General features: G+C 41.6%; 1 protein-coding gene across 1 annotated transcript in view; it reads left to right on the plus strand.

The window, feature by feature from the left end:
- IGSF22 (immunoglobulin superfamily member 22) overlaps nt 1–19,815 on the plus strand; it is a 43,730-nt gene extending 23,915 nt beyond the window's left edge. The window contains exons 15-22 of the mRNA XM_063292997.1: nt 497–670; nt 3,499–3,627; nt 4,985–5,281; nt 6,900–6,988; nt 14,584–14,776; nt 15,624–15,923; nt 17,282–17,608; nt 19,709–19,815. Coding sequence (XP_063149067.1) covers nt 497–670; nt 3,499–3,627; nt 4,985–5,281; nt 6,900–6,988; nt 14,584–14,776; nt 15,624–15,923; nt 17,282–17,608; nt 19,709–19,776 — 1,577 coding nt within the window. The 3' untranslated portion in view covers nt 19,777–19,815. The remainder of the gene's footprint in view (nt 1–496; nt 671–3,498; nt 3,628–4,984; nt 5,282–6,899; nt 6,989–14,583; nt 14,777–15,623; nt 15,924–17,281; nt 17,609–19,708) is intronic.
- The last annotated feature ends 2,093 nt before the right edge of the window (nt 19,816–21,908 follow it).

The following is a 21,908-nucleotide window of genomic DNA, read 5'->3' on the forward strand; positions in this document are numbered from 1 at the left end:
CAGGAGTACTGTGCAAGTTGTCTCACGTTGGTAGTTCATCAATCTCTTTATAAGGGAGATGTTCAATTTCAATATCCTGAAGAAGAACAGAAATAGACAGTGGCCATGATGGTGAAATCGAAGCTCCATCTGTTTTTTTTTACGTGCCACACGCATAAAATTACCCAGATTTATGGTGGGCTCCCCTTTCATTGGGTGTGTTCAAGCGGAGGTTAGACACCCATCTGTCTGTGATGCTTTAATCTGGAGCAGAAGATTGGAGTCAGTGGTTCCAATGGCCCTTTCTGAATCTAGGATTCTATGATTCCATGCTACTTCTTCTAGGACATTAGGGCTATCTCAGGAGACATTTTCACAGGTTTCTAATTGCTACTAAATATTAATATATTTGAATGTTGCTTCTCTATCAGGTCTCTGTGTGTAGAAAAGCAATTAGAAATTTAAAGAATCTACTTCCACTTGTACTCTGCTTGATCATGCTTAAACTTCTTTTCAGATCCTCCAGGACAGGCCTCTCAACCTCAAGTTACTGATGTTTCCAAAGAGGCTATTACCATTACTTGGAATCCTCCAGCTAAGGACGGTGGGTCTCCAGTTACAGGTTACATTGTGGAAAGAAGGAAGAAAGGCAGCAACCTTTGGGTGCCTATATCTAAGGAACCGATTCAAGGTCAGCAATTTCCAGTGTATAACATGAGAGCCAGTGTGATGTAGTGGTTAAGGCAACAGGCTAGAAACCAGGAGACTGTGAACTGTGAGCTGCACAAAGCCAGCTGGGTGATCTTGGGCCAGTCACTCTCTCTCAGCCCTAGCAAGCAGGCAATGGCAAACCACTTCCGAAATCTTGCCAAGAAAACTGCAGGGAGTAGGCCAGGAAGTCGCCAGGAGTCAAAAACTGACTTGAAGGCATCACCCACCCAAAAGAAAACTGTTATTGTTTTACTGAATTGGCTTTTATTATTTTCTTCAATATGGCCATCAGTGCAAAATTGCTCTGTGTTTACTGCTGTTAGAGTTTCTAAACCTGATCCATATCTACTTCCAAATTACAGTAATAGTGTGGAAGTGAATCAAAATTTGAAATAGGTAGATAAATAGATAGGCCATCAAGTCCATGTCAACTCCAAGCAACCACATAGATAGATCTTTTCCAGGATGATCTGTCCCCAGTGTAGCCCTTCAGGTCTTCCAACAATGCATGCATTGCCATTCTAAATGACTTCATCCACCTTGCTGCTGATTGTCCTCTTCTCCTCTTTCCTTCCACCTTTCCCAGCATTAGGGAGTTCTTAAGGGAGCTGTCCAAAATACGATTTGGCATACTTACAGATACAGATACAGATACAGATATATACCCCCTCAAGCCCCGCTATAGCGAAAGGAGGGTTATTTCTGAAAGGGATGAGTGAAAAATACTCGTATACACCAAGACTACATACTTCCAGCAGAGTCTCCCAAAGTGTGAAGGTCATTCTAGCTGCTCAGCTAAAGCAAGCAGGCACCTCTACTGGGAAGCAGCAATGTAGGACAATGCTGGAAGTGGATGATCACTGTAGTGACCCTGGCCCAGGCATCCTTTCATACTGCATGGGAGAAGGCAAAGGTAAACCACTCCCATATTTTTACCAAGAAAACCACACGGATAGGCAATATAGAGTGACTGACACTATCGTGCTAGATGATGGACCCCTCCGTTTAGCCACAGTCTAAATAGAACATGGCGAAACAAACTGGTTCCAGGTCAGTAAAGGAGTAAGACAAGGTTGTATACTCTCTCCTTATTTATTCCACCTATGTGCAGAATATACAGTATATTGAGGGAAGCTGGATTAGAAGAAGATGAGTGTGATTTTAAAAATGGAGGAATAAACATCAGTAACCTGCACTACGCTGATGACACTACTCTGATAGCTGAAAAGGCAAACGATCTGCCAGCAGTGAAAATCAAACATCACAGTAAAAAACTATGACTAAGATTAAATATAAAGAAGACCACACTAATGACAATAGCAACCAGCCTTAAAATTGACAGTGAAGATATTAAAGTGAGGAATAGCTCTGTGTCATGCGCTGCCTACCGCTGAGTGAAACACAGACACTGATTCAGGGAAGATCAGGTTAAGGTTTATTTCAGCGTAGTGCTAGACGAGAAAAAAGCTGAGAGTGAAGGGAGCGCGCCGGTGCGGGGTTTAAATATCCCGCGCCGGTCAGCGCCCCCCCCCACTTTGGGTTGCGTCATCCCCCCTTTGTCCTGCATGCTTCCGTGCCAGTAGGTGAAGGGTTGCAGGGCCCCTGCTGGTGCCCCGGGCTTCGCCCATAATCGGTTTCTTTCTCCGGCCGGCGATTGCTGTCAGCTGGGCGATCTCCGTTGCGCTTTGCTGACAGCTTCAGGTGTGCCTCGTGATCCGCCCTGTCTTTGTCTTTCCTTCTTCCTCTTTTGTGTCCTGATGGCTGGGTCATCCGGCCGGGGTCATTCCCTTCTCCTCGGGGTCTGTGTCTGTTGTTGTGCGTGCTTAGCTTATCTTAAGTCCCTTCCTCTGCTTCCTAGGTATTGTCATGTGTGCCGTTGTGCTGATGCCTTCAGCTCAACGGTACTCATGACACTCTGCTTTTTAGGATCAATTATCAAGCAGTAAAGGAACTAGCAAACTAGAAATATGCTGCAGACTAGTACTTGGTAGAGTAGCAATGAAAGCCTTGGAAAAGATATTCAGATGCCAGGATGTGTCCATACCTACGAAGATCAGAACTGTGCAGGCAATTGTTTTCCCTATGACAATCTATGGAAGTGAAAGCTGGACTTTGAAGAAGCCCAGTAGAAAAGAGGATTGTCACTTTTGAATTTAGTGATGAAGAAGACTCTTGAGAATACCATGGATAGCCAGGGAAATAAACAAATGCACGATGGAATAATTCTCAATTGAGGCACAAATAATCACTCCCAAATTACCATATTTTGGACACATTATGTGAAGACCTAGCTCTCTTGAGAAGTTCATAATGCTGGGAAAGATGGAAGAAAGGAGGAGGAGAAGATGACGACTAGCAGCAAGGTGGATAGATTCAATTACAGCAGAAATGGGTGCAGTGTTGGAAGACTTGGGCCAGGTTGGGGAGAGACCATCCTGGAGAGGATCTATCGTTGTGGTCACTAAGAGTCAACACCAACTTGATGGCACATAATCAATAGCCAGCTCAGGTCAACTCAGCCTTCCATCCTTCCCAGGTCGGGGGGAATGACTGGGGAAGGCAATGGCAAACCACCCCACTCTATAGTCTGCCAAGGAAATGTCACAAAAGCGGCATCCCCTCAAAGGGCCAGGCATGACTCGGTGCTTGCGTAGGGGATCTTTCACCTTCACCATAGGTACTACTTTTTCTGTTGTGATTAAGTTTTAAATCTGATGTTTATCTGAGTATATTTCTTGATTCAGAAACCATTCTGTCTTGTTAATTTTGAAAGCTGAGTTCTTTAAAATATGTTGTTTTTATTGGCAGACACTAAGTGCAAAGTGGATGGCTTACTGGAAGATACAGAATACGAGTTCCGCGTCATAGCGGTGAACCGAGCAGGACCTGGCTTTCCCAGCAGTGCTTCCAACTCAGTTGTAGCAAAAGATCCCATCAGTAGGCTTCCACCTTTGATTTATTCCTAGTGTCCAGTATGTGTATGTATGTGTTTGTATATGTGTGTGTGTGCGCGCGCGCATGCATGTGTGTGTATATTCAATTTATGAGGCTCATTTTATAAGCAGAACATAATAATCAGGGAACTTGCTTGGATGCCCTCTGTGGCAGCTTGTGTTACTTGCTGCTGATTGCTTCATTTCCATTTTGTAATGCCACAATCATTTAAATGTCAGTGTGTAACAAGGTGACCCTCTTTCAAATAATATTGAGTTGGCCTAATGGTGGAGTTGGAACAATTACCCAGCAACACCTATCATATTGTAAGCCCATGATCTTGTGTTAACAGCTTGTAACAGTACAAGCCAAATGGTGGCAAAATGATTCCAGACTCCTGAAATAAATATTGCCTAAAGAGATTTTATCTGACCTCTGACAGATCTACCAAGCTCCGACTAATGGTGCCAAGATCATTTTGTCCCCTAATGATAACTTCTGTCCTGGTTTAAGGCAGAGAAGAAGACTGAGTTGTCCAGCTATTGTTAAAATAGCTGTCATTCATCTCTACTGACCATGCAGGCTGGGGCTGTGGGGTATGGTAGTTCAGCAACACCTGGTGGGCCGTAGGAAGTGAAGATTGGGACATGACACAAGAGGTATATGGTATTTGGTCTATGACCATATAGTTTAATAAATTAAACTAAGAGGTATATATTAACATCCTGATGGTGATTTCCAAGGACACTGTGTGTTTCATGCCGGCTTTCCAAAAAGTTCCTGCTTGGGGGCACCTGCAGGTACTAGCATCTATGGGCAGCTTTTCTGTTTTGGAAAATTCCAGGAGCTGGGAGATCCTGCCACCTGTTAAAATGTGCCAGTTTTCATGGAACCTGGCTGCTTGAAAGAAGGTCTGTGGGCATGGCAAAATTGGCATATGTTCTACATTTTCATCTAAGAATGAGGAAGTTGGCCACTGCTGATTTATAAGCCATTCTTGGATTCTTTTCCACCATCTTTTTTAAAATATGAAATAGTTTTCAGATTCATAGAGCTTTATTTGTGTGAGGTGATCCTGAATTTCTGTCTGATAATATCTTTTGTTTAATATATCAAGTCAAGAGTATGCATATACGAACTGGCCCAGAGGCTCGCATATCTCAGTAAATTGTCGCTGCAAAATTACCAATTGTTCCCATATGAGATGTCTTGGACTGGATGACTCTCATGAATTCAAGAGGCAGGAGCACTGTCAGCTCCACTGGATTTGAAAGCTTGAATGTTCCATCAATTCAAATAACATGTTTTTTTCAGTAACTTACAACCGTGCATTAATTACTGATGCTTGCTATTGAACCAGAGCCTCCTGGGCTGGTGAAGGGATTGCACGTGGCTGATTCTTCCCAATCCAGCATTTCCTTGGCATGGCAGCAGCCTGATGAGGGTGATCCGCCTTCAGGATACATACTGGAGATGCGACCTGAGGACACCAAGGAATGGTCCAAGTGCACCAAGATCCCAATTTCTGGCAACAGTTACACAGTGGGAGGACTGCAGGAGAGGCAGAAGTATTTCTTCCGCATCCGAGCTGTGAACGAAGCTGGAGTGGGAGAACCGATTGAGCTGAAGGAAGGTGTCCTGGCCATGCCCCCTCCAGGTAAAACTTGCACAGCCCCATCTTCATAGAACGGTGCCTTGTCTGCTGGTATGTTAAATCGTTGTACTCACTCTTTAGCATGAAGAGGGTGATATAGAATTTGATAAAGAGGAGACTGAAGTTTATGAATGGAGAGCACCCTGGAATGTACAATTCCAGAAAATATATCTCAACAAATCTATTTTAAGGTAGGGAATTCTTTCCCTCTTATGTTAGATTCATCCAAATAAATGATATTCTAAATCCTAAAGAACCAATCAGATATTTCAAGGGGAAATGTTCTTTTTCAATAAGAAGCATTGCTCATTATGAGTAAGATGCTTAAGGGACTTTTTAAAAATTATATTTTTATCCCTGTGTGTGTGTACAGGATGTAAGTATAAATAAATGCATAAACAAATAAATAAAACTCAAGATGGCGAACATCCCTAATACTCATGCCACCTACTTTCCCCACAAAAAGACTCCTTTGAACTGTATCTTATTTTTAAACTAGGCTTTTTTAAAAAGATAATCAAACACTTTTGTGAGGCAGGTTTGGTTAAATTGCAACAATTTTACAAAACTACACATTGGGTTACAAGGCTGAATGGACATGGAATCTTCTTTGTCCATTTGTGTCATTCTCATCTTTTACCTTCTTTTCAAGAGAGGGGACGGGAAAGTATGAGTTTTGAATAGGTTGACCCAATAAAATATCAGAATTTTTCTGATAATTTTATTGTTCTTTCTTCTGCTTAAACTCCAGGGTGCCATTTGAAAACTCATAGTTTAGCAGCCTTGCAGGATCTAGGCAGATCTAGGGCTAGCATATGACCTAAAGGTGAGAGAGTGGGTATTTGGGTAAGTAGGTGGACAATAAAGCCTGACTCAGCAGATAACACTATTACTCACTTAGAACCAAATTTGGTATGATGGAGGAGACCTATAGAAGGCTTTTGTAAAATTCAATGAACCAATACAGGGCTCTGAGTTGACTAGAACAATGGGGCTGGTCCTGGAATATACCTTTTCCTCTATGCCATTTTCTTCTCTCTCAAAGTTGCTCCTTTCCCTCTAAGTGGGAAATCAACTAGGAATGTTTTTGCCTGGAAAACTGTCCCCACAGGAAGGATATTTCCATCCTGTCAAACAAGCTCTGATCACATTCAGATTGGGCCATAGATATATAAAAATGTATACAAAAAACCTAACGGAAAATACTTTTGTGCCTGCCACTTCATTTAGTTTGCCCCTTAGTTAACTTATGGTGTGTTGCAGATCATTTGCAATAACCCTTGGATGTGTGGCCCAAATATTCTTCCTGAATTAATTTGACAATTTTGCCTTTGGAACAGAAGGGATATAATAGGTAACAGCAGTACAAATAGGCCCTACTGTTTATTCAGACAACTTTTTGACAAGTATCTCACTGGCAGGCTATTTTCTGTGCATACAAAAGGTCCTAGGTTTTACCCTCAAGACCAAAGAGCCTGCATGAAACCCTGGAAAGATACTGCCAGCCAAGTACTGGTGGTACTGCCCTAAATGAGTCAATAATCTGATTCAGGATCTCCAATGTTCCAGACTGTTGTCATTTTTTTCATCTCCCTCTCCCTCTCGTATTGTTGGTGTGTAGCTGCTCCAAAGTTTGATCTGACTGTCAGACTAAAGAGTCATATGGTGGTTCGTGCTGGGACTGCCCTCTGTATTCATGCTTCCTTTACTGTAAGTTGTCTTTTTTCTCACCTGGGAAATTTAAAAATGTTGCATTCCTTGGATATCTTTGGAATCCCCCTTTTCTGTACCCTATGATGGTCTTTTTTGTCTAAGATGACATTTTCTTAACTAGATGTCTTCTAGATCTGTTGGGGCTGCAATTCCCTTAACTCCACTGAGGGCAACTGGAAGATATTTTGCAATCCCAAAATATCTGGAGGGCATAAAACAGAGGAGTGTTGCCCTAAGCTATAAGGCCTGAACTGCAGCTCAGCTGAGGGTGACAAGCCTTCTAAATCAGAGTGCAGATGATGCCCACAAACTCCATGATGTGCATGTGAATTCTTGAATCTGTTCTATCTGCTACTCCAGCTGAGACTAGTGAGATTTTGAGCATAAGAATCCAGAACGCTGGTATAGTAAATATTTTAATGCAAAAGAACCAGAATTCGATTTCTGGCAAGTCCAATTAGAAGGACATACAAGTAGTCCTCATTTAGATCTGCCTCATTTAGCGACTGTTCGCAGTTATGACGGTGATGAAAAGTAACTTTGCGACCAGTCCTCACATTTACAACCTTCACAGGTCTGTAAAGCAAAGGAAAGCTGAAGAAAATTGTAAGCTCAGTCGTGATTTCAGTTGGTGACTGCTTTGCTTAATGACCAAGTTGCTGGTCCAAATTGTAGTAGCTAAACAAGGACTACCTGTAGTAGAAAATGATGGGAAGAGATATTTGAAGATATTTGGCCTGAGATTCTCAAGAGCCATTGTCAAATATAGAAATCTTACTCTACACCTAAAACTAAACCAAAGACTATATAGTTTTTGTTTCAGTTAAGTGTTTATCTCACATCGCTTCAAAGAAAATCAGTGCAGTCCATATAGTCAAGCTGCTGTTAATTAATATAAAAGGTCATAAAATCAGGTGTGACTCACTTAACTGCCTTACTTAGCAACGGAAGTTCCAGTCCCATTTGTGATCATAAGTCAAGGACTACCTATATCTACTGCATTATGTAGCTCTTCCCTGAAAATATCAATTCAGTTTGGTATGAGATAATTAACTCATAATTAACAAGAATTGGGATTAGAAGGTTCCTCATTGCACCTCCTCTGATCAGGATGAAGCAGAAAGCAATGGTTTCCTGACTGCATTTGCCATGAAGGACCTGAGTGGGCAACCCATAGAAGTTAAATCTATCAATTTCCGTATCTCATGTTTAGAAATGTATCAAGTGATACATTTCTCCCCCCTCTCCCCCCATTTCTCAATCTTGTGATTCTTCCAAGATCATTTCATAGAAGACAGAGAGGGAGAGGGAGAATGAAAGATTATATATATTGACGTATAATCCTCAAAATACTCCTGCATGTTTGTTTGGAATGTTGCCTAATGCATATGGTTTTGTAAAGCCTTTCCCCTAATGTATTGGCTCAAAAATAAAAAATGTAATAAGATCCCACTCAAATGCAACTAAACAGAATTCTTTCCAAAAACACTGGTCTATATCCCTACACACATATCCATTCTGCAAGTGCTGTTCCCAGGTATATCCAGCGGTGTGTTGGAGCCAGCTTGTACTGGCTTGTGAGAGTCAATTTTAAATTTTATGGAATGTTCTGAGCCAGCTGAGAACAAAGCTGAGCTCCGTGTGCCAATCAGCTGTTTAGCAGCTCACAGTGCAGCACAGTAGCAGCAATGGCAGTTGTTATACTATGTGCTATATCAGCACACACCTGGATGTGTCTTTTCTAAATATGCTTGAACTCCAGTTTAATAACGGTATAAAATTTTGGCTTCAGATCATTCTTATACTGAAGTGGGGTAAACCAAGGAGAAAAATTAGAAAAATTTAGAACATTTCTTTCCAAACATCCAGATCAAATACCAGATTTTTCAGTGTTGGAAAGTGACAGCAGGAACTCCAGAGCTGTATTTTCTCCAAAACAATGTGACACTGAACCTAACTACTGACCCTATGTTTTTCCAGCCAATAGATCCTAAGCAGGTGGCTATCATCTATCAAATATAAGTCTTTTTTTAGCTAAAGTTAGGTTTTTATTATACTGGGTAGGCAAAACTAAGCTAAAAGTAGTTTAGTAGTTATTACTGAAACAGCATCAGGCTAGAAACTTGGAGACCATGAGTTCTAGTCCTGCCCTAGACACAAAGCCAGCTGGGTGACCTTGGGCCAGTCACTGTCTTTCAGCCCTGGGAAGGAGGCAAGGGCAAACCACTTCTGAAATCTTGCCAAGAAAACTGCAGGGACTAGTCCAGGCCATCACCAGGAGTCAAAAATTGACTTGAAGACACACACACACACAAATTATTTTTAATACTGTATTTATTTTTTTATACCATTAAGGAATGTAGGACAGTTGTGTTAGTCTATGGTACCAAAAAATCAGGAGTTTGGTAGCAACCATCAGAGTCAATGATTCTTATGATAATGTTGTTTATCATAGATCAGCAGCTTCTGGATTTTGTATTTGCTTATCAATACTTGAGCCTGAAGTGCAAAGACCAGCTACATCTTATATGCAATCATGATTAAATCTGAAAAAGAGAAAGAGGGAACCATAATTACAGCATGTAAGAAGAGGACATGTAATTATGGAGCTCAATCTTTCTTGACCTGATGCTTCCCAGGTAGGACCACCTGCTCCGACCAGTGTTGGCCCAACCTATTAGAAGACCTGTTGTTGTTTATTCGTTTAGTCGCTTCTGACTCTTCGTGACTTCATAGACCAGCCCACGCCAGAGCTTCCTGTCAGTCGTCAACACACCCAGCTCCCCCAGGGACGAGTCCGTCACCTCTAGAATATCATCCATCCACCTTGCCCTTGGTCAGCCCCTCTTCCTTTTGTCCTCCACTCTCCCTAGCATCAGCATCTTCTCCAGGGTGTCCTGTCTTCTCATTATGTTTTGTGTTGTTGTTTATTCGTTTAGTCGCTTCTGACTCTTCGTGTCTTCATGGACCAGCCCACGCCAGAGCTTCCTGTCGGTCGTCAACACCCCCAGCTCCCCCAGGGACGAGTCCGTCACCTCTAGAATATCATCCATCCACCTTGCCCTTGGTCGGCCCCTCTTCCTTTTGCCTTCCACTCTCCCTAGCATCAGCATCTTCTCCAGGGTGTCCTGTCTTCTCATTATGTGGCCAAAGTATTTCAGTTTTGCCTTTAATATCATTCCCTCAAGTGAGCAGTCTGGCTTTATTTCCTGGAGGATGGACTGGTTTGATCTTCTGGCAGTCCAAGGTACTCTCAGAATTTTCCTCCAACACCACAGTTCAAAAGCATCGATCTTCCTTCTCTCAGCCTTCCTTATGGTCCAGCTCTCGCAGCCATAGGTTACTACGGGGAACACCATTGCTTTAACTATGCGGACCTTTGTTGTCAGTGTGATGTCTCTGCTCTTAACTATTTTATCGAGATTTGTCATTGCTCTTCTCCCAAGGATTAAGCGTCTTCTGGTTTCCTGACTGCAGTCAGCATCTGCAGTAATCTTCGCACCTAGAAATGCAGTCTTTCACTGCTTCTACATTTTCTCCCTCTATTTGCCAGTTATCAATCAAGCTGGTTGCCATAATCTTGGTTTTTTTGAGGTTTAGCTGCAAGCCAGCTTTTGCACTTTCTTCTTTCACCTTCATCATAAGGCTCCTCAGTTCCTCTTCGCTTTCAGCCATCAAAGTGGTATCATCTGCATATCTGAGATTGTTAATGTTTCTTCCAGTGACTTTAACTCCAGCCTTGGATTCCTCAAGCCCAGCATGTCGCATGATGTGTTCTGCGTACAAGTTGAATAGGTAGGGTGAGAATAGACAGCCCTGCTCTACTCCTTTCCCAATCTTAAACCAGTCCGTTGTTCCATGGTCTGTTCTTACTGTTGCTACTTGGTCGTTATACAGATTCTTCAGGAGGCAGACAAGATGACTTGGTATCCCCATACCACTAAGAACTTGCCACAATTTGTTATGGTCCACACAGTCAAAGGCTTTAGAATAGTCAATAAAACAGAAATGGATGTTTTTCTGAAACTCCCTGGCTTTTCCCATTATCCAGCGGATATTGGCAATTTGGTCCCTAGTTCCTCTGCCTTTTCTAAACCCAGCTTGTACATCTGGCAATTCTCGCTCCATGAACTGAAGTCTACCTTGCAGGATCTTGAGCATTACCTTACTGGCATGTGAAATGAGTGCCACTGTTCGATAGTTTGAACATTCTTTAGTGTTTCCCTTTTTTGGTATGGGGATATAAGTTGATTTTTTCCAATCTGATGGCCATTCTTGTGTTTTCCAAATTTGCTGGCATATAGCATGCATTACCTTGACAGCATCATCTTGCAAGATTTTGAACAGTTCAGCTGGGATGCCGTCGTCTCCTGCTGCCTTGTTATTAGCAATGCTTCTTAAGGCCCATTCAACCTCACTCTTCAGGATGTCTGGCTCTAGCTCACTGACCACACCGTCAAAGCTATCCCCGATATTGTTATCCTTCCTATACAGGTCTTCCGTATATTCTTGCCACCTTTTCTTGATCGCTTTGTCTTCTGTTAGGTCCTTGCCATCTTTGTTTTTGATCATGCCCATTTTTGCCTGGAATTTACCTCCGATGTTTCTAATTTTCTGGAAGAGGTCTCTTGTCCTTCCTATTCTATTGTCTTCTTCCACTTCCACGCATTGCTTGTTTAAAAATAATTCCTTATCTCTTCTTGCTAACCTCTGGAATTCTGCATTTAATTGGGCATATCTCCCCCTATCACTGTTGCCTTTTGCTTTCCTTCTTTCTTGGGCTACTTCTAGTGTCTCAGCAGACAGCCATTTTGCCTTCTTGGTTTTCTCTTTCTTTGGGATGTATTTTGTTGCCGCCTCCTGAACAATGTTGCGAACTTCTGTCCATAGTTCTTCCGGGACCCTATCTACTAAGTCCAGTCCCTTAAATCTATTCTTCACCTCCACTGCATATTCCTTAGGGATATTAGTGAGCTCATATCTAGCTGATCTGTGGGTCTTCCCTAATCTCTTTAGTCTAATCCTAAATTGTGCAGTAAGAAGTTCGTGATCTGAACTACAGTCAGCTCCATGTCTTGTTTTTACCAACTGTATAGATGTCCACCACCTTTGGCTGCAAAAGATGTAGTCAATCTGATTTCGGTGTTGTCCATCTGAGGAAGTCCATGTATAAAGCTGTCTCTTAGGTTGTTGGAAGAGAGTGTTTGTTATGCAGAGTCAGTTGTCTTGGCAAAATTCTATCAGCCTATGTCCTGCTTCGTTTTGTTCTCCCAGGCCATGCTTACCTGTAATTCCAGGTGTCACTTGACTGCCCACCTTAGCATTCCTGTCTCCCATGATGAAAATAACATCTCTTTTAGGTGTGTTGTCCAGTAGGTGCTCCAGATCCTCATAGAACTGCTCTACTTCAGCTTCTTCAGCATCTGTGGTTGGGGCATATATTTGGATCACTGTGATGGTCGATGGCTTGCCCTGAATTCGAATTGAGATCATTCTGTCATTTTTTGGATTGTATCCAAGCATTGCTTTCGCCACTTTACTATTAATTATGAAGGCTATTTCTTCTGTGGTCCTCTTGTCCACAGTAGTAGATCTGGTGGTCATCTGATGTGAAGTGGCCCATTCCAGTCCATTTCAGTTCACTGACGCCCAAAATGTCTATCTTTAATCTTGACATCTCACCAATAACCACATCCAATTTGCCCTGGCTCATAGATCTTACATTCCAGGTTCCGATGGTGTGTTGATCCTTAGAACATCGGATTCGCCGTTCACCACCAGCACCGTCGGCTGCTAGCCGTCCTTTCGGCTTTGAGCTAGCTGCGTCATCACGTCTGGGGCTAGTTGAACTCATCCTCTGTTCCTCTCCAGTAGCATTTTGACCATCTTCTGACCTGGGGGTCTCATCTTCCGATGGTATACCAACATATCTCTGGTTGTACTGATCCATTTAGTTTTCACGGCAAGAATACTGGGGTGGGTTGCCATTACCTTCCCCAGGGATCGCATTTAGTCTGACCTCTCTGTCATGACCTTCCCGTCTTGGGTGGCCCTTCATGGTTTAGCTCATGGCATCATTGAGGTGCTCAAGCTCCAGCACCACGACAAGGTAACGATCCTTTGCTGAAGATTAGAAGAGCTAGGGAGAAACAATTCATAATCCCACATTTTTGAGAGGTTCAGGAGCTGAAATTAGAAGGCACTAGTGCCAGAGCTTTGGAATAGCTTCTCAAAGGAAATCAGGCTGGCCACTTCCTTGCTGGCTTTTCAGAAAATGTTAAAAACTGGATTATTTTAGAAGTCTTTTCTTCCTTAAGTCTATGCACGATGGCATCTTTTTTCTCATTGCTTTCATTTCTTCCCTTTTGTCTTTCTATTTTGTTTCTTATGTTTTTATGCTGCAGTTTTGTGTGGTGGTTGTAACTGTTACTGGGATTGGTTTTAATTTGACTGTGGATATTTTCATTCTTGTTTTACACGTTCGATAATCCACCAAAAGTTGCAGCAGAGTAGAAGTTTATAAAATGAGTTTATCCTTTTAAGTGGCATGCCCCTGTAGCTGCTAGTTGAAAATAAAAACCTCAGACCCATTCCATGTAATGTAGAGTTTATGGGGTTGACAGGTCATCTATGAAACCTGCTTAGGCCAGAAAGAGAGGCTTACTAAGAGACAGCAGTTTGAACATGTATAACTATTTTAACGGGAAATTACGTATACACATTCAAGCTGCTGCTTCCCTACTCTTAAATCACAGTAATGGAGACTAATGCCAACTGGGATATTGGACTAATTAGGGTTTTATGAAATTTCCCTGTAATTGCTACTCAAATCTACAGCAGGAGGCTTTATTGTGGGGGTCAGGCCAAGCTCTCCACAATGGGGATTCCTTACTATTCTCCAACTTCAGCCTGAGTTTTATGACTGAGGAGTAAGGCGGCTGCTGCTGCTGCTGCTTGTATTGACAGAGTAACTGATTGGATGGAAGAATGTAGCAATTGCTCTCGGTGGCCCTTTAACTACAACAGCCTCAGAGAGCCTCCTTGGTGGCTGGGATGATACACCTCAACCAAGAGTTCCTTGAAAAAAACAAGATTGAACAGCTGGTGGCTTTTGATTTCTTTGTAAAATTATTTCCAAGCAAGCAGTACCAACCTCTGACAAGAATAATTTGCTTTTCTCATGGCAATCTGTTGGATGAGGTAAGGTGGGAAAAGGGAGTGTTAGAGAGAGAAAATCAGACAGAGGAGGAAGAGGAGGCTCATTTGATGGCTTTGACTCCATTGCCCTGATTGTTCAGCGTTCCCACAATTTCCTCTCCTGAGGGAATGCTTCCATATGTAAAAGTTTCAGCATCCTGTAGGATGCATTTTTATTAAACCTGCCCACAAAGTGGGAACAGCAAGATCCAAATTATCGCCTGCCCATCTTGTTCTCATGCTTTTCCTGTGCTACCTCTCCCTCCTTATTTAGAGTGAGCATGATTCCAAATCTGCTACATCATACAGAAAAGGTTTGATTAAAAAGCTGGGCAAAAAACTGGCTGGAGAACGTCCCTCTGCTGCTTCCTCTGAACCTGCTTTGCTTCCAATAGGGCTCTCCTCCTCCAAATGTTGTGTGGCAGAAAGATGGGATTCCCACAAGGGGCAGAGAAAGCATTACAAAAGGCAAGCATCACTCTCAGTTCCTCATCCATAGCACCAAACGCTTTGATTCTGGACTCTATCGGATCGTGCTGAGCAATGACCATGGAGAGACCCACTACGACATCCATGTCCAAGTGACAGGTAAAGGATCAGAAGGGGTGATAATTGGAAGGTCTATCCTGCCCCATCTATTGATTTAGTCAAAGGGGGCAGCGAGAATGCACTGTCCGTGTTGGGGGAGGGGGGACAGAATTTCTGACTCGGGAATTCTTCTCCCCCTCCCCAAAAAACTATGAAATCCACTACGAGGAGCCAAGGTAAAATAATAGCACTGCAGAACACGTGCACTAAAGGTTAAGGTCAGGGCTGCCTCTGAGATCCTATCAGCCCAGGAATCCGAGAGAGGTATTAGATCCAAGCTCAAAAGTCCTTCTAAGCAAAAAAATCCACTCTTGGCTTATTTATTTGTCATATTTTTCCACCGCCGAGCTGGAAAACGACTCTTTTTCAAGAATCACAATTTGGGGCAAGGGCAGGGAATATTTTATTTTTAGACTACACTATAGAAGTTTAAGAAAATCTATACATTCTCAAAGAGATAATGGCTAGATACCAATGTTTAAACAATAATCCAAAATCTATTGATTATTTTGTTTTTAATTTGTTTCAATCAGTACTTGTCAGCTCTAGCTACTGCTTTGTACTCTTGTGATTTTTATGATACTGAGTAGCAAATACTGAGGTCTACATTGGAGCATCAGTACAAAACACCCCCAACATCCCTCAATCAGGGAAGGGCAGTACATGTTACAATGCCTGTTTTGGACCATTTGCCACTCTTCATGCTTAGTATCTCAAAGCCAGGTCATCAAAGATATATTGAAAAAGCAAGAATTGTCTTAAAACTATTGCCAAAATAAGGGACTAATTGATGGAAGACTAGAAAGAGAAAGGAAGCTCTGGATCATCTTTCATCTTTCTATCTTAGACTTCCCAAGGCCACCTACTAATCTGAACCTCTACGAAGAAGTGCCAAACACTGTAACACTGAAGTGGGATCATTCTCCAGATGTGAAGGAGGACGGTGATGCCCATTATGTCATTTTAAAACGTGACACCAGCACTGCCACTTGGTTCACTGCAGCAGAAAAAGTGTACAGTAACAAGTACACCGTTACAGGTCTGCTTCCTGGCAGGAAATATTTCTTCCGGGTCATTGCCCGCAATGATATTGGGGATAGCGATCCCCTGGATTCAAAAGATTCCTGGCATATCAGCAAAGACATAGGTAAGCATGTACGTCTATATAGCCATACTTAGAGCACAAGAGTTTTTGTGATGGGCTTCAATGGATCTATCTGCGTTTTGCATTTTTACCACGGCTATCCTGCATCTAGAAATGGAGAGACCTGTTGGATAGCTGACAGTAGAAATATTACCTATGTACACTGCTGGTTTGAAGTAATATTTTGTTCAGCTTGTAACAGATGAATGTTTTATTTATTTATTTATTTTTCACATTTCTATTACCGCCCATCTCCCCCCAAAAGGGGGACTCTATTATGACTGAATAATCATTTTCTCAAAGGTACTCTTCAGCTGGGTGTGTAAAATGGAAAGATAATGCTTTGGCATTTTTTTCAAAGAAGGATATTTCAGCCAAATTTTCACCAGTGGGATATACATTTCTTATACATCTTTACAAAAGAGCTGAGGGATGTGTATGAATGACCAGCCTTTCACCGTGCAGTCTTCAGCCTCCCTGGTTTCTCACACTTCAATTAAATCTGAAGGGAAAGCTATACCCAACTGGAAGGAGGTTTTTAGATTAGAAAGTATGAGAGAAATGCTATTTTTAAAAAAAAACAACGAAGTTATCAAGCAAAAATAGCAACAAATAACTTCTGCCACCTTGCTGCAGTAAGATAAGCTTCAAATACCACCAAAAGAAATAAGAGCCAACGTGGGGCAGTGGTTAAGACATTGGACTTGGGAGACCTACATTTCAGTCCATCCTCAGCCTTGAGCTAGGTGATGAGTTTCAGCCAGCCACTCCCTCTCAGCCCAAACTACCAAATGAGAGATGGGAACAGTGCCTAGTCCTTGGTGAGATGGATGGTTATACAAGAGAGCCAGTTTGGTGTAGTGGTTAAGGTGCTGGGCTAGAAAGCAGGAGACTGAGAGTTCTAGGCCTCCCTTAGGCATGAAAGCCAGCTGGGTGACCTTGGGCCAGTCACTCTCTCTCAACCCAGCTCACCCCACAGGGTGGTTGTTGTGAGGAAAACAGGACACAGGAGTATAGGTATGTTTGCTGCCTTGGGTTGTCTGTGTGTGTGTGTGTGTGTGTGTGGTGGGATATAATAATAATAATCTGTTTAAATAAAAAACTATGTCATATTGAACTCCTGGAGGAAAGGTGGGATATAAATCTAAAAAGTAAAGTAATTCTAAAGCAACCTGAAAATAAAGTAGAAAGAAAGGAGCCTGTTTCATAAGGAAAAACAAAAGACTTTCAGGAAATTGGAGGATTGATTTTGGCATAGTGAGAATATCACTATATAACCAAGACATACACAAACGTGGATATGGCTGATGAAACTAACCCTCTTCTGGAGCCCATAATCTATCTCATGGTTTCCTTCACAGAACTTTTCCATGCCAAGATGAAGGAGTACAATGAGCGGGACTGGAGCCAGGCTCCCCGTTTCATAACTCCTCTGAAGAACCACTTGGTGTGCCGGGGCCACGACTGCACCATGAGCTGTGCTTTCTTAGGAAACCCCCGCCCGCTGATTACGTGGTACAAGGGCGAAATCAACATCACGGCCCATTCCAAATTCTGGTACAACTCCACTAGCGGCGTCTGCACACTGGTGATCCCCACATGTACCGCCAAGGATAGTGGCGAGTACTCCATATTAATTGAGAATCAGCTTGGGAAAGAAAAATGCAGTTGTACCTTGACAGTATATGGTAAGTTGAATCTCCTCTTTGGCACAGATAAAACATATTGGTACTATCCCATTCATCTAAATATGTTAAGCCTGATATAGTTAACAAGAGACAGCCAATTTGGTCTAGTGGTTAAGGCACCAGGCTAGAAACCGGGAGACCGTGAGTTCTAGTCCTGCCTTAGGCATGAAACGTGCTGAGTGGCCTTAGGCCAGTCACTCTTTCTCTGCCCTAGGAAGGAGGCAATGGCAAACCACCTCCAAAAACCCTTGCCACGAAAACTGCAGGGACCAGTGCAGGTAGTTGCCCAGAGTCAAGACTGACTTGAAAGCACACACAAAAAAAAGCTTTAAAAAGTCAAATAGGACACATATTTCTAGTCAGAGAACTAATTCTACTCATGCTGATACTTTTTGTACTAGTACAAAGAAAGAGCTTAATTTTTTTTTCTCTTAAGAGATGGCCACAATGAAAATGAAACATTTGTCTTGTTGCGCACCCATTTTAAATGTATGATTCTGCTAGCTCTCACACGATAAATGGAGTAGAGACTGTTTATAGAAAGAGACTGAAGAGAACTGGCTGAGACAACTAGTTTGAAACTTGGCAAATTTAAAAACTATTATTCTTTTGATACAGAATAGAGATAGAGAAATTGTGGCATTTTTATATCATGATTTTAAGGAATGGCATCAAGGGAGCTTTCCTTCAAATGGTGCAAAGGGCCTTGAGTTGAGTCGCCTAATGTCAGGGGAGGGATGTCGAAGTTGATGTGTTTACTTGGGCATTTGTGTACTCAATTACAGAAGAGGTAGGGTTAAGAAAGAGATTTGAATGGAGATAGTAACACATACTGGTGTCCAGGAAAGGAGCCCCTGGTTCATTCAGTTTTATTGTTGCATGAAGTCACTGCTTCAACCACTGTCTATCTAGAGCTCCGATTCAATGAGGAAATACTTCGACTTCATTTCTTAGTTTGCTCCTGACATCTGTTCAAAAATCCAGAGGAAGAGAGGGAACAGAGGGCCCCAGTGAAATGGTTTCCCTGCATTACGTATCAGAAATAAAGAAGAATCTATTTTCAGACAAGGCATTAAAATAGCCTACTTGCATGGTGATAAATTTACTGGGCTGGAGCTCTAAATCCTGTTGACAACTACTTAGTTAATAATGTAAATCTAAGTGTGTCTACTCAAAAGTAAGCCCCATTGACTTCAATAGTTCTTACTCACAAGTAGTGTGTATATAGAACTGCAGAATTAAGACCTGAATACATAATCTGATGATGAGCTGCCCTTGAATAACAGCTTGAAGATCAACATGCTGACTCTTCCAATATTATCCAACCATTTACTAAGATGGAAAGTTTCTAGTTTGAATACAATATCCATTTCAAAAATATCCCTGCGTACTTTGAGCCCTCAACTCAATATTCAGCCAACAGTTTGTGGCTTTTTCACAGATACAACACTGGTTCCAATTTGGCCACCAATCAGGTACCACTAGAAAGGCCTGTTGTCCTCTCCCACCCAAAAAAATCCAACTCATAGCAAAAAAAGACAGAGAAAGAGAAGAAGATGGCAGATAAAGAGTAAACATTATGAAAAGTTATTTTCATAACATTGATGACAGAGAAAAACAGTGAAAGTGTTTTTCGTAACATTATCGCTCATTCAGATTATCAGTTTCAGGTTTGATTTTCATTTCTGTACCTTACTACATACAAGCAAAGCTTCCGTCAGATGCCACATCTTCCATTGCTACACCAAGAAAGGCCTGATGTGATAGATTTGTGGTCTCAATGCGTAACTAGTGCTTGAAATAGAGGGAATCCAGAAAGCTTCCAGTCTCCCTTAACTTTTTGTGGATGGTCCTTTTACTTCCTGTTTTTAGAAAGTTATGGAACACACACATTGATTTAAAATTCTAGCAAGCCAGGAAGTAGCTATTACATCCTATTAAAAAAAATCTCACTTTCCTCCACCCCCACTCGATTATCAACTACAGACCTTAAGGGATAAATGCCTTGAGAATTTGACAGAGAACAGAATTTCCTGCCGTTCAATAACAAACATTCAATAATGCAGCATCTGTTAATATTTTATATCCTTTCTCTTTTAGACAAAGATGATAAAAGCCTTTTGGACACAGTTATGAGCAGCCTGCAGAAATCAAAACATCTCATGTGAACCACACACCAGATACAAATGTCAAATGTGGCTCAGCATCATTCACATAGTTCTTGGTTGTGCATGGTTTGAGTTCTTTGGGACTGTGTAATTGTTGGTACACCTGTAATGCAAATGAGACGCTGGTAGTTTGGCTGTCATAGGGACAATAAATTTGTCATCAGAAGACTAAGAAGATGTAGATTATACTAGTTATAATTACTAATACTTAGTATTTATTTAGTTGGAAAATTTAAAAAGAGCCAAATATACTTTTTGTGTCTTATTCATCCTGTCTATTTCTTTTCTCATTTACCTAAATCCTGCAACCTGCCATTTAGCTCCTCACTGAAAGCTTGCATCCGGTCATGCTCATTCTAACAGTATTTATTATATAACACTATTGTACACCCAAAAAAATCTATCACTTTGCTAACTAAATTTTGCTGTTCTCTAATGGAGTAGAAGAATGACCATTTCAGTTGCATCCAAACAAGAATTTAATGTAACATTCCTAAAGCACACACAGCAATAAATACTTACGGGCTTATCCAGTTGATGTAGGACATTAAGGTTTGAAGTGCCTTTGGGAATTATCCTCGAAGTATCAACCGCCAACATGCTTTTTGTTATGGGTCTTTCACTTTTTAAAAATACACTTTTTCTTATTATGGAAAGGTGCTATATTTATTTAAGTGCGTGACATAATCTATATCTAGTATATAAACCCAATAGCTTAAAAATGGCTAATAATAAATCTTTTACTGTCATCATAAAATACTACAAGAGTCAATATAAAAATGTGGCAGAAGTCAACCAGAAAGCCCACATAAAAATAATTCATTTCAACTTCAGCGCTGCAGAAAAATCTATTTTTAGTGGAAACTTACTACCATAGGTAAATGCCATACTACCATAAGTAAATAAGTATCATATTACAGTTTTTCCAAGGTTTAAAAGCCACTAATTCGGAAACAGACCTAAATGGGCAGACATCCACTAACAAGTCTCTCCACCACAGAAAAGGAACTGTCCATGGTAGTATTTCAGAAGAGAGATCCTCAGCACCTCTGATGAAGATACAGAGAATGGGATATGAAAGATGAACGATGAAAGAATCCTTTCCCAACTTCCCGTTTTATGAGAAGATATAAGTTTGAATCACAAAAAAGGTAAATTCAGTGACATTTAAGTGAGGAACTCATAGGTAAAGGTAAAGGTTTCCCTTCACATTAAGTCCAGTTGTGTCCAACACTAGGGGGCGGTGCTCATCTCCGTTTCAAAGCCGAAGAACCGGCGTTTGTCCGTAGACACTTCCATGGTCATGTGGCCAGCATGACTACACGGAACACCATTACCTGCCTGCTGAAGCGGTACCTATTAATCTACTCACATTTGCATGTTTTCAAACTGCTAGGTTGGCAGGAGCTGGGACTAGCAACGGGAGCTCACCTCATCACGCAGATTCGAACTGCCGACCTTCTGATCAGCAAGCTCAGCAGCTCAGTGGTTTAGCCATTTAAATTTGATTTCTCCTAGAGCCCAGGTCTCCAGGAATACTGTTAGATCAAATTCTGAAACACATCCAGTTTGTAGTATCAGATTCCTTTACATTCCAACCAGCAGTGTTCCAGGACAGTAAGGAAACATCTCCATATCTCAGGACAAGTCAACTAACCAAGTGCTTTATATTGGTCTTCATAGAATGCCACTGCATAGATTTCCAAAGGGGGACAGGTAACCAATTTTGTGGAATGTCTATGAGCAGAATGTCTGCAGACAGTAAGGAATCTGGGCATGCCATTTCTTGCAGGTCTAGTTGAGTTAGAACTATAAGGGTCAGCACTCCTTGGTATCACTAACTCTGCAGAGAAAGGGCACTTTCATTTCAATTACATTAAGCATTTTTTCAAAAGGCTGTGACCATGACTTTCATGCAACTACAACTGCAGTTCCAAAGCTCTCACCAATCTGTGAACTGATTTGCCAATGTTTAATATTAGCATAATAGAAAATTTGGGACTCAACTTGTAACTCCCAAGTCCCATTCACTTCAGCATGCATTGAACTACAGAAAGAAAACTGATTTATCTTTTAGTGTTTCCATGGCAATATATGGTCAGAGCAAATTTACCTATACTACGTACTTACAC

This window comes from Candoia aspera, chromosome 1 (assembly GCF_035149785.1).
Source record: "Candoia aspera isolate rCanAsp1 chromosome 1, rCanAsp1.hap2, whole genome shotgun sequence".
Lineage (NCBI taxonomy): Eukaryota > Metazoa > Chordata > Lepidosauria > Squamata > Boidae > Candoia > Candoia aspera.